The sequence below is a fragment of the Panthera uncia genome, chromosome B4 (assembly GCF_023721935.1).
Source record: "Panthera uncia isolate 11264 chromosome B4, Puncia_PCG_1.0, whole genome shotgun sequence".
NCBI lineage: Eukaryota > Metazoa > Chordata > Mammalia > Carnivora > Felidae > Panthera > Panthera uncia.
In genome coordinates, this window is record NC_064809.1 from 48,290,716 (window position 1) to 48,312,156 (window position 21,441).

At 37.1% G+C, this 21,441-nt stretch overlaps 1 protein-coding gene across 1 annotated transcript in view; it reads right to left on the bottom strand.

Annotated features, from left to right (window-relative positions):
- Window positions 1-21,441, bottom strand: part of SLC15A5 (solute carrier family 15 member 5) — an 84,713-nt gene that overhangs the window by 46,879 nt on the left and 16,393 nt on the right. Inside the window, exons 3-5 of the mRNA XM_049625143.1 lie at window positions 17,330-17,499; window positions 6,911-7,131; window positions 2,498-2,684 (exon numbers count right to left, since the gene is read on the bottom strand). Of these exons, the coding sequence (XP_049481100.1) occupies window positions 2,498-2,684; window positions 6,911-7,131; window positions 17,330-17,499 (578 nt within the window). The remainder of the gene's footprint in view (window positions 1-2,497; window positions 2,685-6,910; window positions 7,132-17,329; window positions 17,500-21,441) is intronic.

Consider the following 21,441-nt stretch of genomic DNA (forward strand, 5'->3'; position numbering starts at 1 on the left):
CTGTACTCAAAGGAACATATCTTAGTTGTTTTTTTTTTTTTTTAATGAGTCTAGTTTTTCCTTTTTTCCCATCCAACAAGTCTGCTACCAATCTTGAAGGGGAATATTTAGTTCATATACATGAGATATGTTAGATAACTCTGCCTAACTTTCCTCCATCCATAAAAAACATACCCCTTTTAAAGAATAGACATGATTAAATATGCAAGAGTGGAGAATTGTCCAAGAGAAATTTGCTCATATTTAAAATGAATTTAAGATATCTTATTTTCAGGAAGGACTTCTAACGTAGTTCTTTCAGCCATGTTGCATAGCATATTTTCCTAAAATGGCCCAAATTTTTTTAAATTAGTAATTAAGCATAATTTGGGAGCCCAGACTGGTTTTACATTATACTAGACAAGACTGCCAAAGTTTTTGGCATTTTGCAATATAAATTTATCCCCATTTTGTCCTGTATTCATTCTGTTTTAATAGTGTACTTGCTGAAGGTATGTACAATCTCTTGTTTCTTGTTTTATCTTGAAATAGTGTTGGGCATTCACTAAATATTGGTTTTGGAATTTCTACATTGGCAAACCAAAAAGCACTTTTTAAGATTTAAGGATTGTCAAAACCTATTAAGATGTATAGTTTGCCTAAACCTATTACAATAAATAATGTTGGGGTTAGCCTCTTAAGAACTAAATCAAAAAAAGGTTATTTGCTAAAGGCCTCTATAACTGGAGATAACAAAATAAACCAAGGTAAATTACAAATCTACCTTGACATGTGATCTGAAGTGATCTTGTCGATGGCTTTGGTAAATAACAGGAAGCGTGCTCCCTAAAAGTAACTTCTACAAACAGAGAAACAGCCGAAAAATATAGTAACGGATGACTAAAAGGCTGCATGGTCTCCACTGATCTCTAAAGAGGAAGAATTATTAATAAAAATAGGTTAACCAAGAGAAGAGAATCTTCTAGATGCCTGACCCTGAATAGTTCAATGGAGTTATTTCTTAAGTAGACACTAAAACATTAGGTTACCATCATATGATATTTCTTAAGAGTTTAAAGTGCCTTTGCTTTCTGTTTATGCCCACCAATTAGGCCTGTCCCCTACACATGATGATTCAATACTACTTAACATTTATAGAACTTTCACTGTGTCAGGATATGCTTCAGGCACTGATGTCATTCAGAGTGATTCTCAAAGTCTTCCAGAACAAAGGGACCCCAAATTTATGGAGGATATGCCCCTCAGTGAACGAAAGAAGTGAACTAGAGGACAAGAAAGGTTAAGTGGATTTTCAAGGTCGCCCACATCTAGCTTAGCCACAGAGCACAGGCTGAGACCCAGATCTCCTGTTCTGGGGTTCAGCCTGGTTTTGCTGTACCAATGCCTCTTCCTGTTTCATGGCAGTGCTTGAGGGACAGGAGCAAGGCAGAGGAGAGTGTGATCCGAACAGTCTTCATCTCCTTCTCTCCCACTGCAGTCAGAGAAATTTTGTTTTATGGTTCTACTGATTGTGTTCTGGGTAAGATGACCTAATTTTTTTTCACTTTAAAAAATGAGAGTAGAACTTTAGTGTTCTCACCATAACAACAAGAAAGCAGCAGTAATGTGAGGCAAAGGATGAGTTAACTAACCTTATTGTGGTAAACGCTTTGCAATATATCGATGTATCAAATCATTACATTGCGCACCTCAAATTTACACAATCTTATATGTCAAGTGAGCTGGAAGATCAATAAAACTGGAAAAAAATGTTTGAAAATTATTGCTATATACCTTACTATTTGAATAAGTGCAATGAGAAGCTGTGAGTCACAGTATTAATCTTTAGGAAATTTTGCTACTGGTTCACAGGCTAATGCCTCCCAAGAACAGCCAGACATTATTTTTGGGTTTCATCACCTGTGTTAATTTTTTAAAGCTTGTTTGTTAATTAACTAATTTTAACTATTTAGTTTTGAGAGAGAGATTGAGAGAGAGAGAGTGCGAACGAGCATGGGGGGGGGGAGGGGAACGAGAGAGGGAGACAGAAGACCCAAAGCAGGCTCTGTGCTGACAGCAGAGAGCCCAGTGCAGGGCTTGAACTCACAAACTGTGAGATCATGACTGACCCAAAGTCAAGAGTTGCACACTTAACTGACTGAGCCACCCAGGCACCCCTTCCTGTGTTAAGTTTTAAAAACATAGTCAGCACTGATTTAGGAATAAAGACCGCCTCAATCGAGGAAAGATAGGCCATTCGGTGGTCTTGGAAGTTTCACCATGTCTTTATAACAGCTGTGTCCTCTGAGGAGGTATAAAAGGATGGGAAGAAAATGGGGCACTGATGTCCACAGAGAGACTTGAGAAGCTGCATGTTATGACTCTCGCATTCACTTTCCTCCCAATTTGTCAAAATCGGTCTCTACTCCGCAACATATAGCTAGCTTAGACCTTAGCAGAGTGTTGTGTATTTTACAAAGTTGCAAACAATTCACCTGAGATGGTCAGTTGTACTTACTAATGCATGCCAACAGAAATGATCCATCTTTCTTAGACGGAAAGAGGCAGGTACTGAAATACTCCATAAAAGGAGCCAGAATTAGTAGTGGGAGAATGCTGACAACATTCATTGCTGCAATTGGCAGGAGAAATCCATCCAAATTCAGGTTAGAATTCATGGTCTGCACATAATATCCTGAAGGAATCTGTATTTGAGGGGGAAAGGAACTGGCATCAAGATAGTGATTTAACTTTGCAGACAGCATCCTGCAGATGATGTCCTTGCCCCTTACACATACTCTGGGGCAGATGAGCTGGATGTTCCCCAGATCTTCAACGTCCCAACTATGAGCTGAGAAAAGGCAGTATGAGTTCTATTTAGTCTTTGGCAAAACTACTGATTCTTTATGGAGGAAGCTTTTGTCCTTCAGTCTAACTTCTTACTTCTCCTATGGAAAGTGCTTAGGATGACACATAAGAAATCAAATGACGTATAAAAAATATATAATTTTCCATATAAACAAATAGACTTTTTTCCCCAAACAACAAACTAAAAACCAGTAGAAAGTATTAAGGATGTTTCTTTTTAACCTGATGAAAAAAATTGGGGGCTAGAAAAAAAATCCTTCAAATAGCGTGTAGTTTGGTGACAAAATAGATAGGAATGATTTTTTACTAAGAAGAGGGGCCCAGGGTAGAAACATAGCACTCGTAGCAGGTTGCCTTTGTGGGCTCCTTGGAGTGGTTTCACTTCTACAATGAGAAGAGAACACAAAAAAAGAGAAAAAATATATACTTGTGTTTACACTCTCGTTTTAAACTAAGTATGTGACACTGGAGGACCACAAAGGGAGCTGCATGAAAAAGATCTGCATAATAAACTAGCAGATAAGAAATGAAAACACAAACAAAAACCCCCAAAAACCAAAAAGCAAAAACAAAGAAAACTTCTACCCCATCCCAAACTCTCAGTGTAGTGTCTGAATTTCTTCATTTTTAAAATAACCCTGGGACACCTGGGTGGCTCAGTTGGTTAAGTGTCCGATTTCAGCTTGGGTCATGATCTCACGGTTCATGAGTTCGAGCCCTGCGTTGGACTCTGTGCTGGCAGCTCAGAGCCTGGAGCCTGCTTCAAATTCTGTGTCTCCCTCTCTCTCTGCCTCTCCCCTGCTCATGCTCTGTCTCTGTCTCTCTCTGAAAAATAAATAAACACTAAAAAAAAAATTTAAATAACCCTAATAATTTTCACTGAAAGCCTAACCCTAACTTGGAGCCTGTTCACATGTTCCAAACCTCTTGTTAATAAGCACAGTGTCACAGGAAAGAGGGCGTCTCTTCACTTTTCTAGTTTGTGAACTTTGTTGCAATCACTCACTATTATTCATAGTGCATAGTATTTCTTTAATTCCCACTGGAACACAAAGCTGCTAAGTGGCTTGGAGAGGAAGTCACCCCAAATCTGTCCTTAAGAAATGGATTCTCCAAACCATTTTTCTGGCCGTGCATTCACCGCAGTAAGAGTTCTGCCTTATCGCTGTATTGGGAGAACAGCACTACTCAAATACCTGAATGATAACTTCCTGTTTGAAACTTTCACTGACTCCTTCTCTGTTATCAATTGCACTATTTCAGAGGGCAGAAGAGTCAGAGTCATAAGTGCAGCTGTTAACGAGCCCACCGCTTGTAAAATGAGCCTATTGCAACGTTAACTGCCTAAACCCAGGAATGGACCGTATTTTCAGGGACATTCTTTCTATCTCTATAAAATTTGTCCTGGTGATAATTTATCTTCCAATCTTTAATTTGACCTTTAGGATTATAAACAAAGATTGCTTTGGTTGAATTCAGATGGCAAGACTGAAGGGAAAAATTAGCTAGTTCTGCCCTAGTTTAATAAAATTATTAAGCACGTATCCCCCAATCAGAGGAAAATGAAAGATGTTTTTTAAAAAAAATGCTGGCAGCAGATCGGCTCTAAGACTGAAAGGCTCCCAGCATAACTTGGAAGTTTCTGTTACTGATTTCAAATGAGAATTATTGTTAATAGGAATAAAGTTATTATCGGCATGAATCACAGACACAGAAACCTGTTAACTTAATAATGTGGTGAATGTACTATTAATCTTTAGTGAAGCAATATTAATATATTGCCTAATTTAAGAAAAGGCTCCAGTGTCTTGAAAGCTTGAAATCATTTCTGCTTCTGCCTCAAGTTCTGAAATCATCCCCTTTTAAAATTTTAAATACTTTTATTTCATACAAGCCTCTGAGTATTCAGAAATAATTGCTGTCAATAGAGATTCATTTTCACCTTTGAGTGGCCAGTAATGTCAAATGGCAACATCATGAGCCTTAATATCAACATATTTTAAATGTATGCCTTGGAACTGAAGGTCAATAATGGCTACTAAATTTAAAATATGGAATTCGAGGATGTTTTATTCTTGGTGCTTTGATCGCCTTTATGCTGGTGATTATTTCATCTGAAGGTAAAAATCTAATTTCAGCCTGTCCCGTTGGAAGTTTCCTCCACCTCCCTTGAGAAATACATTCTAAACTTTTTGAAAAATCTTTCTGGCATGATATTACTGTGTATGATTTTGGCACCCGTACGTCTGTGTCAGGGGTTTTTAACCCGGCTGCAAGGGAGGCATTGTGGGGAACAGAAAAGCGTGGTTGTTGATCCCAGCCCTGAGTTGAAATGCCATTTTTAGTAGGGTGACTGTAAGCAAGGTGCAAGTTACTTAATGTCTCTGAGCCTCAGATTTAACATCATAATATCAGCCATCGTAAACTTGCTGTGGGAATTAAATGAGATACTATGATGTCATCTTTTAGGAGCTGTGACACATATAAGTGATCAATAACTGGGCCTCTAGATTTAGTGAGATAGTTAAAAGTTGGTTTATTGAAATATATGGTAATTTATGTCAGATTAAAAAATTATGTCAGTTTGCAAAAAAGGCTTGAATTTAATAAAAAAAATCAAGTGTCACTGCGTTATGAAGATAAATTTGTGCTGATTGCATAGAAGGTTTGAGGCTAGCTATGGGCCACTTAGTAATTTTGTACTTATTATTAATTTTATCATTTTAAGATGTATATGATATTAATGATCATTTATACTGGTAATATTTTTGTCTTTTTGTGCTAGTTCCTACTGTGGAGTCAGGAGGGAGGCTGAATCTACTAAATCAACTTAGCTTTCATGTATTGTTTACAGCAAGGGTTCTTGGGAAACTTTTTGCAAAGGGCCACACAGAAAAAATTTCCACATACTGATTCTATTGCAACCACTGGACCCTGCTGCTTCATACATAAGGAGACATAGAATGGCTGTGTTCAAATAAAACTTTATGTATTGACCCTGAATCTTGAATTTGATAGAATTTTCATGAGCCATAAAATAGTTTTTTATTTTGATTTTTTTTCAAGCATATGAAAATATAAAATCCATTTTATCTTGCATATAAAAAAATTTTATCTTGCAAAAAAAAAAAGCGGTGGGCTGGATTTGGCCTGCAGGCAGTAATTTGCTGACCCCTAGTCTATTAGAGCAAGCATTATACTACGAGCCAGCAGGTAGATTTGTTTTTCCTTTCATAATTGTGTGACTTAGCCATCCCTTCCAAAAATCGCTTAATTTTACTGAGCGTCAGTTTCTTCTTCAACAAACGAAGTAGTTGAGTAAATTAGTCTCTAAGTTTCTTTTCAGCTCTATTGCTCTAAGATTTGTGAATATAACTCAGATCATTAGCCATTTAAATTTCAAGTTGTGGGCTGACAGCAAATATAGTCCTGAATTTCTTCAAAGACTTTATAATCATTTATATTTCTTCCTAAGAAAGTTAGTCTTTGACCATTATCACATTGGAATTATTTTTTATCACATATATTTATAAAAGTTGCTTTGGCCTTGCTGTTTTTCCCTTTCATTTCTCCACCGCATAGGGACTGAATCACCAAGGAACTAAGGGTGGGTGGGGAAAGAATCACTTGTTCATTAGCACATATACTTAAGAGTACAGTGGAGGTGGTACTTCAATCAGTCAAGTTAGCTACATGTGAGTACTGGCTTTTAAAGGTTTAATGAAGGAGGAAGGCAAAACCTTTGGTTAAAAAAAGGTGGGGGAATTGCCCATAGATTTCATTTTTTCATGCATTGCTCTTATGCCTTGTGACCATGCACTCCGAAATATCGTCCACAATTTCTGGAAGACATTTCTCGTTTTACATACTAGGTTCTCAGGTATACCTCTGCCTGACCCCACTTGTCTCTTCAAATTAGAGCCTGTAATGATGAGAAGCATTTATGGGATAACTGCCTGACAAAGTATATGAGAAGAGCTTGTTGGGATGAAAATAGTTACTGGTAAGGTTCACATGCAATCATTTTATTGTTTTGGGGGTAATATTAATTACCCCTCCTTACCTGCATGATGCATATTCTGTAAAGGAGCTGAAAAATGAGGAGAGGGAGACAGGTGAAGAAAAATTTTGTATCTTCCACGTGAAGCTCACTATAGCAACCACCATTTTTTTTCTTGGCGTGGTCTAACCAGCTGGTCACATCTCTGGCAAGACGGCAATATTGCAGACAGCATGTTTTCAGTGCATTAACAAACACCCCAAAGGTTGTCAGGAGGGAGTAGCCTGCAATGAATTTGAAATGTTATGTATTAGTAAAGGAATTGTTCTTCAATTTTCCAAGATGTCAATCAGAAAGATGACAATTGCAAGGATGAAGGGCAGTAAAGTGAGCGAGAAGGTTTTAGCACTCAAGGGGCTGAATTCAAAGGAACAAGCTTCTGACAAGGGTTCTGGCATCCTGGTGACCAGCCCAAGGTGGTGCTTGACAGCTGATGTAAAAAATGAAAAAACTAAGATCAATGGGAACATACTAAAAAGGGAAGAAAGGTGACAAAATAAAACACCAAAGTAAGAAATTCCACAATCTCTTAGAAGTCTAACTCATTAATGAACAAGACAACCAGAACTTTCTTTTACAGCCTTAACACAAAGAACTATTACTATTTTTTTTAATATAAACTCTTATATAAATAATCCTCACTTGTCAGGTAGAGGGTGGTTTCTTATTTTGACATGGAAATGAAGCAAAATGTATTCTCTGCTTTGACTTTATCCTTGAATTTCAGGTGTAAGGTTAAACTTTGAACCCTTCAAATGACTTTATACATGTTGATAGTGTCACTAAAAGTTCAGATTGGATTAGCTGGCTTTTGACTTTTCCAGTAGTTTCCTCTGGGTTTATATGGCTGTCACTTTGGCATCAGAAGCATTTTATTGCTTCAGATGTTAGCAGTCACTTACTGCTCGTGATTTGCAACCTCATTGTTGCTTTTTTTTTTTTTTTATGATCTTTCAGATTCCACCTTTTCTTTGACTCCATTAGGACTTCCTGATACAAAACAGATAAGAGACTACTCCCCCTCCCCTCTGTTTAGTTAGCAATTCAGTGCGCCATCATAATTGTTACAATTTTTCATAGTACTCCCTTGACCAAATAAACCCTTCCACAAATTACATAGACACCAAACCATGGTTGAGGGATAAATGATATAATAAATGTAAAAATGTTTGAGTTTCTCCCAAGAAGGCCGCTATAAAAACGCAGAGTATAGTTTGATTGTCATTTTGTTTATGTTCAAGTTTCCCACAATAAAATGCTAGATGAAATACATTCTAACCAAATTCATTTAAATGCCACAGAGTATTGGTTTTTATATTTAAATAAAGAATATTTATTAATATTTCTTTTTATGGTTATAGAGTGATTATATTGATTTGATCTCTTTTAAGAGTTGTAATAGACCTATTATGTCAGGCTTTGATTAATTGAGGAAGCTGGGGGCCTGGTAATTGAATATGGAACCTTTAACCTCTAAGTCACTGAATCAAATCCAGCCCAAATTGGTAGTGACCAAGAATGATTACAGCAGTGGCTCTTTGGTGGCCTCTGTGAAGTGTGTTGAGGTCAAGTGGAAGTATGTCGGAATAATTGCATCTCCTATGAGCTCATATCTGTAGTCACTATTGCCAGACACAGATGAAAGCCCAGGGACTGAGAGGGCCAAGGGAACAGAAGCACCTGTGAGTGGTTGTGTCTCTTAGGAAAGAACAGGGACATCTTTTTATTATTGCAGGAAGAACTGCTCTATTATGAGACTTTCCTAGCTATTTCAATTAGTTGAGTTAAGATTTTAGTAAGACGAGAGCTGAGAATGTCTTGATGAACAGCCTGGAGACTGAATTTGAACAGTTCTGGGTAAGGAGGCTTAACTCCCTGACATTCCCTTGTGATCTCGCCTCTGTTGCTCATCAACCTGTTCTCTGCTCACCTTTTACAAAAGAGTGCTGTGCAGATAGTAGGGTTATTACTGGCATTAATCCAACATGTTCTATGCTTTCAAATAGGCTTTATGATGAAATGATAACTATTCACAAGAAGAAAGAGTATTTCCAAAAATATTCTCCCTAATTTTCTATTTTTTAAATTCAGGAAATTACATTAAATACGTTTTGAACTCATTATTCCTTTTTTGTTTAAGTAAGTCACTATTTGTTGCAAAATAAGCTTGCATCTGCTCTTAATGCATGGTAAGTTGATACCTGCAGTATTATTAAACAGTTAAATATCTTTATCATTTCTATTTTTTTTTTTCATTTTTAAGAGTTAGAGAGTGCAAGTGAGGGAGAGGCAGAAAGAGAGCAGCCCTGTCTGTGCTGACAGCAGCCCTCCCGATGTGGGGCTTGAACTCATGAACTACAAGATCATGACCTGAGCTGAAGTCGAATGGTCAACCGATTGAGCCACCCAGGTACCCCGCATATTATTTCTAAGGAGAAGTAGTTTAGATTATTGCTTCTTAAACTAGTTGTGTTAAAAAAGGTTTTTAAAAAAAGTCTCAACTATTATGGTCAATACATTTTTAAAATATAATAAAATGGAATACCTAAAGAATAAAACAAAGACATATAAAATATAAATCCTGATATTTTTATTATTACATTCAACAGACATAAAATCTAACTTTCTGTAAATATTCCTACACGTTTTCTCTCAGTGTCTATATTTATTTTGTTGCACTCCAGTAACAAACAGTTCATTGATCAGCACTTCTCCGCGGGCAAGGCTTTGAGTAGCACTGGCTTCAACTGAATACACACTTTGAAAAATGAATTTATTTAAACAAGTAAAATTATATCTGATAGGGTGATATGAAACAACAAAAACAAAATGGTTAAGAACAAGAAATGACTGGGGCGCCCGGGTGGCTCAGTTGGTTAAGCATCCAACTTTGGCTCCGGTCATGATCTCACAGTTTGTGGGTTCGAGCCCCGCGTCGGTCTCTGTGCTGACAGCTCAGAGCCTGGAGCCCCCTTCGGATTCTGTGTCTCCCTCTGTCTCTGCCTCTCCCCTGCTCATGCTCTGTCTCTGTCTCAAAAATAAATAAAACATTAAAAAATTAAAAAAAAAAAAAGAACAAGAAATGATCGATAATGAATGAGGTCTAGAATTTTAGCTAGGCCAGCAAGGGCACATAATTGATTCCAAACAAATGTGAATGCAATAATTCATTCATTCAACATATTAAGTACCTACTATGTGCCCAGGACTTTCATTCTTGAGAATACAGTGGTGAACAAGACTCACAAATCCCTCAGTTATCTTTCTGGTGGGGGAGACACTAACCAAGCAGAAAAATATCAGGTGAGTTCAATGATGAAACCAAAATGGACTGATAAGACAGACACTCATTATGAGATACAGACACAACCAAAAGAGTGGAAATTTGAACTGAGGATTGAATGGCTGGAAGTAGGGAAAAGACATGGAGGAAGCATATGCCAGGCATGTCATAGGGTAGAAATGAGCTGAGAGAGATTCAGGAATGGTACAGGTCGATGAGGCAATAGCTCAGTTAGTAAGAAGATTGGAAGGAAGTGAGGCCCAAGAGTTGGTCAGAGATCAGACTTTACAGGCTAAAGTATGGAGCTTGGAGTTTCCCCGCCTCAGTGTTATGGGAAACCATTAAAAAATTTTATGCAGAGGAGAGATATTATAGGATGTGTACTTGGATAATACATTTTGGAAAACAAGAAGGGAAGCTGAGAGAGGGCGAGAGGTAGTGGTGACTTGGATGTAGTGGTAGCAAAGAAGAGAAGCAGACAGAATAGGATGTATGTTTGAACAACTGGCAGTATTTTCTGATGTGGGGGGAGTTTGAGCAAAAGAGAAAATTTGAGGATGACTACTTATTTTTCTCCTAAAAAACTGGGTGTGGGTGACTTACACTGAGACAGGGAACACAAGAAAGGGGCTCAGTTGCAGTTGAATGAATCAGGAGTTGAATTTTGGTCAGGTTAAGTTTGAGAGGACCATTAAAAAACCAAGTTAAAATGTTGAGCCTTGTCTTCAAGAAATGTACGAAAATCTCTTATCTTCTAATGACTTATTTTCTATTCATTTTTGAGAGCTCATATCTTTTTGTTTCTGTATTTGATTTTATTATTATCTATTTTTATTTTTTTTAAGTCAGCTTCATGCCCAGAGTGGAGCCCAACACAGGGCTTGAACTCACAACCCTGAGATCAAAACCTGAGCTGAGATCAACAGTCGGATGCTTAACTGACTGAGCCACCCAGGAGCCCCCTTTGCGTTTTTATTTTGATGAGGTTTTGAGAGAGAGCAATGAATGCATGGTCAATCTACAATTTGATTAGAAGTCTTATTTCTGAATTTCACAATACATATATATGTATGGAAAAGGGAGAGAAACTGTGTAAGAATGTATTAAATTGAAAAGTAAAAGTTTTCCACCATAAAGAAAGGTCCAATAGAAGTTGGATATGTGAGTTTCAAGGTGAGGTCAATATGAACTTGAGTGTTTTGGGGTATAGTTGCCATTACAAACTGTGGGATTAGCGATCACTTAAGAAAAGAGTGTGGGAAGACATGGGGTCCCTGGAATGCATCCTAGGGCTCCACATCAGTTAGAAGACTATCATGGGAGAAAAGTTAGCCAAGGCAATTGAGAAGGAGTAGATAAGGTACTATACAGGTTTTAAGTCAGAGGGAAAGAAGGCAGGGATGTAGCAAGCCTAAATTGATCAGCTGGACTGGGAGGGAGTCACAAGGTAGCTAGAGAAGGCAAGGGAAGGAACTGTACAGTAATCTGTCTGCCCAAGGAGAGCAGCGGTTGTCCCATCAAACCGTGGAGTTATCCCCGAATGTTAGGGATATCCTGTTGAAAACATCTACGTCTAGATATCGCACCATCTTCTTGGATTCATCCATTAGACTTAATAGAAAATTCAAGCCTTCTGTACAAACAATTTTGGGTGTCGTGTAGACTCAGCTTTTTTAAAAAATCCATTGTCATTATAATTTTCAAATTGCTTTTCTGCACCAGGAGCAGAAATGGGAAGTTGAAAAAAAAAACTGGAATGAAAATACAATGGAGACTTCAAGCTCTGGTTCAAATGTGCATGGCAAACACACCAGGCGTGCACATTTTAAAATAAAACAGATGAGCTATTTTAAATGTTTTATGGCAAAACTTAAAGATTGTAGCTATTACTATTTTAAAAAAACTTTAGAAAGCAATTTTTCTATTCTTTGTACCTTTAAGTCCTTGGCTCTGATGTTCTGCTCCTCTGACCTTGATCTAATCATGAATATCTATGCTACTTAATTATAATAAAAAAAGCCTACATTGCACTCTGATGGTAGATGCACATTTTTTCTTCTTTGGTCACCTGCCAGTTCTCAAAATTATAGCAGTGGGAAGAAATGCAAATGAAGGCCGTGCTTGACAGCTAAACATAATGGAATGCATGGTCCACATTTGAAAAGTTACCTTAAAATAAAAGGTAGCATATAAAAAATCATTTCTTTAAGGTCACCTATGGCTTTGAATTACAGCTTTGAGGAATTTCCAATTTAGTCATCAGAGAAGAAGAAGCCAAAATAAGGATTATATACTTTTCTAAGAGGGAAGACAGAGTTTTACCACATCATAGTTGGGTGATCTTATAACTCGAAAATAGAAAACAAAACAAAACTAAAAACAACGAGGTATTCACTTTATAGAGTATTGTGTAAAGTAAACTACCCGCGAACATTTTCTATTATACTTTTGGTTGCTGGTAATAAAATTTTTCCTTGTAAATTTCCAAAGAAGGGTTACTTTATCATATGTTAAAATATGTAACATATGGACTACAAATAGATTGGCGGTGAACAGTTGATTATATGTATCTGTTCTTACTTGAAGAATTGCATTTCTTAATTCAAATAAGTATATTCTCAAATAAGAAATCAGGAAGCAAATGGATGGATGGTGTATCGTTATTTAGAAAAATTTGCATCTAAAAATGTTATGTATATATAAAATTTAAAAAATTGTAAAGATATATATTCACAAAAATCCAGAAGTATTTGATAATTACACACTCCAAAAATGGCTAACATTGTCTTTCAATAAAACTCTATACTTTCCATTTTTCTCTTTTTTGCTATCTGGGGCTGACAAAGACTGTCTCTCAGACACCTTTTTTGCACATTGAACCCATTCCACAGACCAACAGGAGGATGTGCACTGCTTAGCTGTGATCCACAGACCATAGGACTCTGACAAACAGGGGCAGGGGCTTCTGTGTATGATATTTTCCATGCTCCCATATGTAGTATAATAAAGTGGGCTCCGGTCTGAGAAAAATAAGGCTTGGGTTCTGGTTCCACTTCAGCTATTTTCCACGAGGTCCTTGGTAAGTCTTTTATTTAATTATGCCTCAGTTTCTGCACTCAGTTTAATGATAACAGACACTGAACATTTACCATATTCCAAGCATTTATCAGACACGGGAATACCCAATTATAATTATAAGTAGATAGTTTCAAAATAATATGGTAGATAGGGGCGCCTGGGTGGCTCAGTCGTTATCCAACTTCGGCTCAGGTCGTGATCTCACGGTCTGTGAGTTTGAGCCCCACATCGGGCTCTGTGTTGACAGCTCAGAGCCTGGAGCCTGCTTCGGATTCTGTGTGTGTGTCTCTCTCTCTGACCCTCCGCCCACTCATGCTCTGTCTCTCTCTCGGTGTCAAAAATAAATAAACATTAGAAAAAATTTAAAAACAAAATAATATGGTAGATAAAATGGTAAAGATTCGAAGAGGTGCTGCTTCATATACTGCAGAGCAAAGCATATGGAGTCTGAGCTATGAAAGGATACATGGTACCCACTCTGCCCACGTCACAGGTATGGGGGAGGGGAGGATGAAGTAACATTGGTGAATGTATTTAATTTTTAAAAATACAACTCACTGCATCATTCTTAGTGATAGCAGCTGTATAGACAACTATACAGTAAAAAAAAAATGTTAGAAATTAAGGCCACAGTCAGACAAGATAGATAAATAAATTGTCAGACTGACCAAAGGAACAGAATAGAAACTCCAGCAGTGCAAGTGACTGTATACAATGAAGGTGGCATCTCACATTAGTGGGGAAAATGTAGACTTTTAAATAAGTGAGGCTGGATAAATTGAGAGTTACAAAGAAAAGTGATAAAGTTGAGTTCACTCTTAAAACCTATTTTAATATACTTCGAAATGGGTCAGAGGTACAAAGGTAAAAAAAAAGAATATGAAAACTGACATAAAACATGAGAGCATTTCTTTATAATCTGAAAGTGAGGAAAACTTTTCCAACATGATTCAAAATATAGAAGCAATTAGGGAGAAGAATGATAAATTTTATTATAAACATAACCACTCCCCCCAAAGAAAAGACAAAACAGACTTAAAAATCTTGTGCATGGAAAATAACACAAGAATGGAAGTTAAAAGATATTTGATAAATGGGGAATAATATTTATAACTTTTATCATATACAAAGAGTTAACATCTCCACTATAGAAAAATCTTCTAAAAAATCAAAAGTGCACAATCCTATAGGGAAAAAAATGGACTAGATGTATGAATAGATAGTTCACTGAAAGACATACAAATTATTCTAAGCATTGAAAAGACATTGGTTCAACTTTTCTCATAATAAAGGAAATGTCAATTAAGACTTTAGTGAGATACCATTTTCCACACTCAAATTGGTAAAAATTCAAGAGTTTGACATTACTCTGTTGTAGAGACTGTGGGGAAGTGGGCATTCTCATGCATTTTGGTGGAAACACATATGGTACAACCACTATGGAAGGGAATTTGCCAAAATATAGCAAAATTGTATGTAAATTTACTTTTTTGGCTTAACAGTCCTACTTTTAAGTTAAGCTAGGGAAAAAATGCAAAGAGAGGATTGCATCAAGCTATTCAGTAGATTCTACTTAACAGCAAAAGCAAAAAAAAGAAACCAAAAGCAACCCAATGTCCGTCAACATGAGATTGGTAAAATAAACAATGGCTTACTACACCATGGAGTGCCAGGCAGCTATAAAAAGGAATGGGGCATATTTTCACATACAATTATGACACGATCCCTAGGTCATATTAACTAAGAAATCAGGTGAGAAAAGTGAGTAGTAATACACTACTGCTTATATAAAGAGGGGAAAACACACATATAAAATTTTAATATTTTCCCTTATTGCAAAAATGGGAGGATAATTCTTTACAAATGTGTAAACAGGGGCACCTGGGTGGCTCGGTTGGTTAAGCGTGAGACTTTGGCTTAGGTCATTATCTCATAGCTCATGGGTTTGAGCCCCGTGTTGGGCTCTGTGCTGACAGCTCAGAGCCTGGAGCCTACCTCGGATTCTGTGTCTTCCTCTCTCTCTGCCCCTCCCCTGCTCCTGCTCTGTCTCTGTCTGTCTCTGTCTCTGTCTCTCAAAAATAAATACAGAAACATTAAAAAAATTTTTTTAATGTAAACAAACACCTAAGGGAATAGGAAGGTATATAGGAATATAAATAGACCTTGTTTTGTACATGAATTTAAGATACATGAAACTATTTCCATGACTTAAAACAAAATTAAATTTTAAAAATTTGTCTAAGTATGAAGAAAAATGGAACAAATACAGTTAATTGTGTATAAAGTTAGTGACATAACCAGATGGAGAGAAACTATAATAAGTAATTTTAAAAATAATAATTTTGGTGTACATTCCTAGGGTTTATAACATAAAGAAAAAAAACTGCAACAGTATTGAAACTGTTCTCAACAACCATACTGGTGGTGGTAGTGTCAGTCTAAGACTACTAAGGGGGCACCTGGGTGGCTCAGTTGGTTGAGCATCTGACTTCAGCTCAGGTCATGATCTCACCATTTGTCAGTCTGAACCCTGTGTCAGGCTCTGCGCTGACAGCTTGGAGCCTGGAGCCTGCTTTGGATTCTCCCTTTCCCTCTCTCTGTCCTTCCCCTTCTCTCTCTCTCTCTCCCTCCCTCTCTCTCTCTCTCTCTCTCTGTCTCTCTCTCAGAATAAATAAATAAACTTAAAAATAAAAACAACTAACAGATCACCTATGGAAGATATTGAAGCTCAACTCATTAATTTGAAAGTCTAAAAATAGAGGAAAAAATTGAACATTTGCTTTCTTTTTCTTATATAAACTGTACTTATGTATAATTAGTTAATGAGGAGACATTTCTCTTTATAGAATTATTTCAGCTAATAAAGGAGGAAACAGAATATCACCACCTTGCAACCTACAGTGGAGTATGGACTTGAGCAGAAATTTTCAGTGGGGACTGTTACTGCAAAAGCAGAGATAATCAGACATCACGCCTCTTGGCCAAAGTATATAACACCATCTATGAAGGAATTTTGCCCCCACTCCCAAATCTTAATGCGATCAAGCATCTAGGTCTTTCAGAGAATTTACAGGACATAAGAAGGAGAAATGTCTGACACATGTGGATGTAATGAGAGAAATCGAGAATATGAGAAATGCTCCATGGAATGTTTAAATTTCTCTAATAAATTGAAAAGAGACAGAAATGAAAGAGGAAGAGACAAATGAAAGGGGAATATAGTAGATTTAAGGAACGTATTTGCCATTTGGAATGTACACACCTTATTTGGATTTGATTTGAACAAAGCAAAAAATAAACACATTTTTAAAATGGAAGCAGAGGGGTTCCTGGGGGCTCAGTTGGTTAATCGTCCAACTTCGGCTCAGCTCATGATCTCAAAGTTATCAAGTTCAAGTCCCGCATAGGCTCTGTGATGACAGCTCAGAGCCTGGAGTCTGATTCTGTCTCTGTCTCTGTCTCTGTCTCTCTCTCTCTCTCTTTCCCTGCTCTTCCCCTGCTGTGTTCTGATTCTCTATCAAAAATAAAAACATTTTAAAAAATGAAAAGTAAATAAAAATTAAAAAATGATGACAGAGATTTTTAACAGTGACCAGATATTCAATGGTGTTAAATTCTCACTGTGTGTCTTTCATTGTGTGTGTGTATGTAATAATGACATCGTGAATATTTTTTAAAGTATGTAATTTACACACATATGCACAAATGAAATGCTATAATGTTTCATTATTGCTTCAAAATTACCAAGAGGGATGGGGAAAAGAGTGAGTGGAGTTGATAATAATTGAAGCTGAGAGCGCGATAGAGTGGTTACATGATTTTTTTCTACTTTTGTTTATGTTTAAAAATAACCCATTAGTAAACCTTTTTTACAAAGGGAAAAGTAAAAGAAATTAGAGACTGTTGATATTCTTGGAGACTTTGTTGCTCTCAAGTGTAGTAATTGGTAGAATCTACAAATTCTGTGAGTTGAAAGAGAAGTTACCGGGGATCAAAGAGGAAGAAATGTGTCGAGAAAACCATGAAAACCAAAAAATTAATGTAGAATGTGGTTTACTTACATTTTTCTGGCTGATGAATCAGGTTACAGTGCATCATATGAAGAGTTATCATAGCCATAAGTGTAGACATAGAAGGAATGAGTAAAACCAGGGCCCAGGCCCCTGAGTGCTGAATGTAAGATATTCCCAGAAAGACAATGGTTGCTTTCAGGTTCATGATCCAACAAAACCTGGGGTGCACAGATGGAATTGAAAATACCATTCAGTTACCTCAGACAACAATCACAAATTTTAATGCTTTTATATACATTTCTTTTTAATTTAATTTTTTATTTTTTTAAAATTTACTTCCAAATTAGCTAGCATACAGTGTAACAATGATTTCAGGAGTAGATTCCCTAGTGCCCCTTACCCATTTAGCCCATCCACCCTCCCACAACCCCTTCCGTAACCCTCAGTTTGTTCTCCATATTTATGAGTCTCTTCTGTTTTGTCCCCCTCCCTGTTTTTATATTATTTTTATTTCCCTTCCCTTATGTTCATCTGTTTTGTCTCTTAAAGTCCTCGTATGAGTGAAGTCATATGATTTTTGTCTTTCTTTGACTGACTAATTTCACTTAGCAAAAAACCCTCCAGATCCATCAACGTAGTTGCTAATGGCAAGACTTCATTCTTTTTTTTTTTTTTTAAACGTTTTTTTTTTTTTTTTTTTAATTTATTTTTGGGACAGAGAGAGACAGAGCATGAACGGGGGAGGGGCAGAGAGAGAGGGAGACACAGAATCGGAAACAGGCTCCAGGCTCCGAGCCATCAGCCCAGAGCCTGACGCGGGGCTCGAACTCACGGACCGTGAGATCGTGACCTGGCTGAAGTCGGACGCTCAACCGACTGCGCCACCCAGGCGCCCCAAGACTTCATTCTTTTTGATTGCCGAGTAACACTCCATTGTATATATATACCACATCTTCTTTGTCCATTCATCCATCGATGGACATTTGGGCTCTTCCCATACTTTGACTATTGTTGATAGTGCTGCTATATACATGGGGGTGCATGTGTCCCTTTGAAACAGCACACCTGTATCCTGTGGATAAATGCCTAGTAGTGCAATTGCTGGGTCGTAAGGTAGTTCTATTTTTAGTTTTTTGAGGAAACTCCATATTGTTTTCCAGAGTGGCTGCACCAGCTTGCATTGCCACCAACAATGCAAAAGAGATGCTCTTTCTCCGCATCCTCGCCAACATCTGTTGTTGCTTGAGTTGTTAATGTTAGCCATTCTGACGGGTGTAAGGTGGTATCTCATTGTGGTTTTGATCTGTATTTCCCTGATGATGAGTGATGTTGAGCATTTTTTCATGTGTCAGTTGGCCATCTGGATGTCTTCTTTGGAGAAGTGTCTATTCATGTCTTTCACCCATTTCTTCACTGGATTATTTGTTTTTTGGGTTCTGAGTTTGAGAAGTTCTTGATAGATTTTGGATACTAACCCTTTATCTGATATGTCATGGGCAAATATCATTTGCCCATTCCTTTGGTTGCCTTTTAGTTTTGCTGATTGTTTCTTTTGCTGCACAGAAGCTTTTATTTTGATGAGGTCCCAGTAGTTCATTTTTGCTTTTGTTTTCCTTGCCTCTGGAAACATGTTGAGTAAGAAGTTGCTGAGGCCAAGATCAAAGAGGTTTTTGCCTGCTTTCTCCTCGAGGATTTTGATGGCTATGTCAGAGATCAGTTGGCCATATGTTTGTGGGTCCATTTGTGTGTTCTCTATTCTGTTCCATTAATCTGAGTGTCTGTTTTTGTGGCAGTACCATACTGTCTTGATGATTACAGCTTTGTAGTATAGCTTGAAGTCTGGGATTGTGATGCCTCCTGCTTTGGTTTTCTTTTTCAAGATTGCTTTGGCTATTTGGGGTCTTTTCTGGTTTCATACAGATTTTAGGATTATTTGTTCTAGCCCTGTGAAGAATGCTGGTGTTAGTTTGATAGGGATTACATTGAATATGTAGATTGCTTTGGGTAAATATCGACATTTTAATAATATTTGTTCTTCCTAACCAGGAGCATGGAATCTTTTTTCATTTTTGTGTGTGTGTGTCTTCTTCAATTTCTTTCATAAGCTTTCTATAGTTTTCAGTATATAGATTTTTCACCTCTTTGGTTCTATTTATTCCTAGGTATTTTATGTTTTTTTGTGCAACTGTAAATGGGATCAATTGCTTGATTTCTCTTTCTGTCGCTTCATTGTTGGTGTATAGGAATGCAACGGATTTCTGTGTGTTGATTTTATATCCTACAACTTTGCTGAATTCATGAATCAATTCTAGCAGTTTTTTGGTGGAATCTTTTGGGTTTTCCATATAAACTATCATGTCATCTGTGAAGAGTGAAAGCTTGACCTCCTCCTGGCCGATTTGGATGCCTTTTATTTCTTTGTGTTGTCTGATTGCAGAGGCTAAGACTTCCAATAGTATGTTGAATAACAGTGGTGAGAGTGGACATCCCTGTCTTGTTCCTGTCCATAGGGGGAAAGGTCTCAGTTTTTTCCCATTGAGGATGATATTAGCGTTGAGTCATTCATATATGGCTTTTATGATCTTGAGGTATGCTCCTTCTATCCCTACTTCTTGAGGGTTTTTTCAAGAAAGGATGCGGTATTTTGTCAAATGTTTTCTCTGCATCTATTGAGAGGATCATATGGTTCCTGTCCTTTCTTTTATTGATGTGATTAATCACGTTAATTGTTTTGTGGATATTGAACCAGCCCTGCATCCCAGGTATAAACCCCACTTGATCGTGGTGAATAATTTTCTTTCTCCAACAATACATTTATTGTTGGAGCCGGTTGGCTAATATCTTGTTAAGGATTTTTGCATCCATGTTCATCAGAGAAATTGGTCTATAGTTTTCCTTTTTAGTGGGGTCTCTGTCTGGTTTTGGAATCAAGGTAATGCTGGCTTCATAGAAAGAGTTTGGAAGTTTTCCTTCCATTTCTATTTTTTGGAGTAGCTTCAAGAGAGTAAGTGTTAACTCTTCCTTAAATGTTTGGTAGAATTCCCCTGGAAAGTCATCTGGCCCTGGACTCTTGTTTTTTGGCAGATTTTTAATTACTAATTCGATTTCCTTACTGGTTACAGGTCTGTTCAAATTTTCTATTTCTTCCTGTTTCAGTGTTTGTAGTGTATATGTCTCTAGGAACTTGTCCATTTCTTCCAGATTGCCCATTTCATTGGTATATAATTGCTCATAATATTCTGTTGTTATTGTTTTTATTTCTGCTGTGTTGTTTGTGATCTCTCCTCTTTCATTCTTGAATTTATTTATTTGGGTCCTTTCCTTTTTCTTTTTGGTCATACTGTCTAGTGCTTTATCAATTTTGTTAATTCTTTCAAAGAACAAACTTCCGGTTTCATTGATCTGTTCTACTGTTTTTGTTTTTTTTTGGTTTTGATAGCATTAATTTCTGCTCTAATCTTTATTATTTCCTGTCTTCTGCTGGTTTGGGGTTTAATTTGCTGTTCTTTTTACGCCAGCTCCTTAAGGCATAAGGTTAGGTTGTGTATCTGAGATCTTTCTTCCTTCTTTAGGAAGGCCTGGATTGCTATATACTTTCCTTTTATGACTGCCTTTGCTGCGTCCCAGAGGTTTTGGGTTGTGGTGTTATCATTTTCATTGGCTTCCATATACTTTTTAACTTCCTCTTTAACTGCTTGTTTAGTCCATTCATTCTTTAGTAGGATGTTCTTCAGTCTGCAAGTATTTGTTACCTTTCTAAATTTTTTCTTGTGGTTGATTTCGAGTTTCATAGCATTGTGATCTGAAAATATGCACGGTATGATCTCGATCTTTTTGTACTTACTTAGGGCTCATTTGTGTCCCAGTATATGGTCTATTCTGGAGAATGTTCCATGTGCACTGGAGAAGAATGTATATTCTGCTGCTTTAGGATGAAATGTTCTGAATATATCTGTTAAGTCCATCTGGTCCAGTGTGTCATTCAAAGCCATTGTTTGCTTGTTGATTTTTTGATTATGATCTGTCCATTGCTGTGAGTGTGGTGTTGAAGTCTCCTACTATTATGGTATTACTATCAATGAGTTTCTTTATGTTTGTGATTAATTGATTTATATATTTAGGTGCTTTCACATTTGGCACATAAATGTTTGCAATTGTTA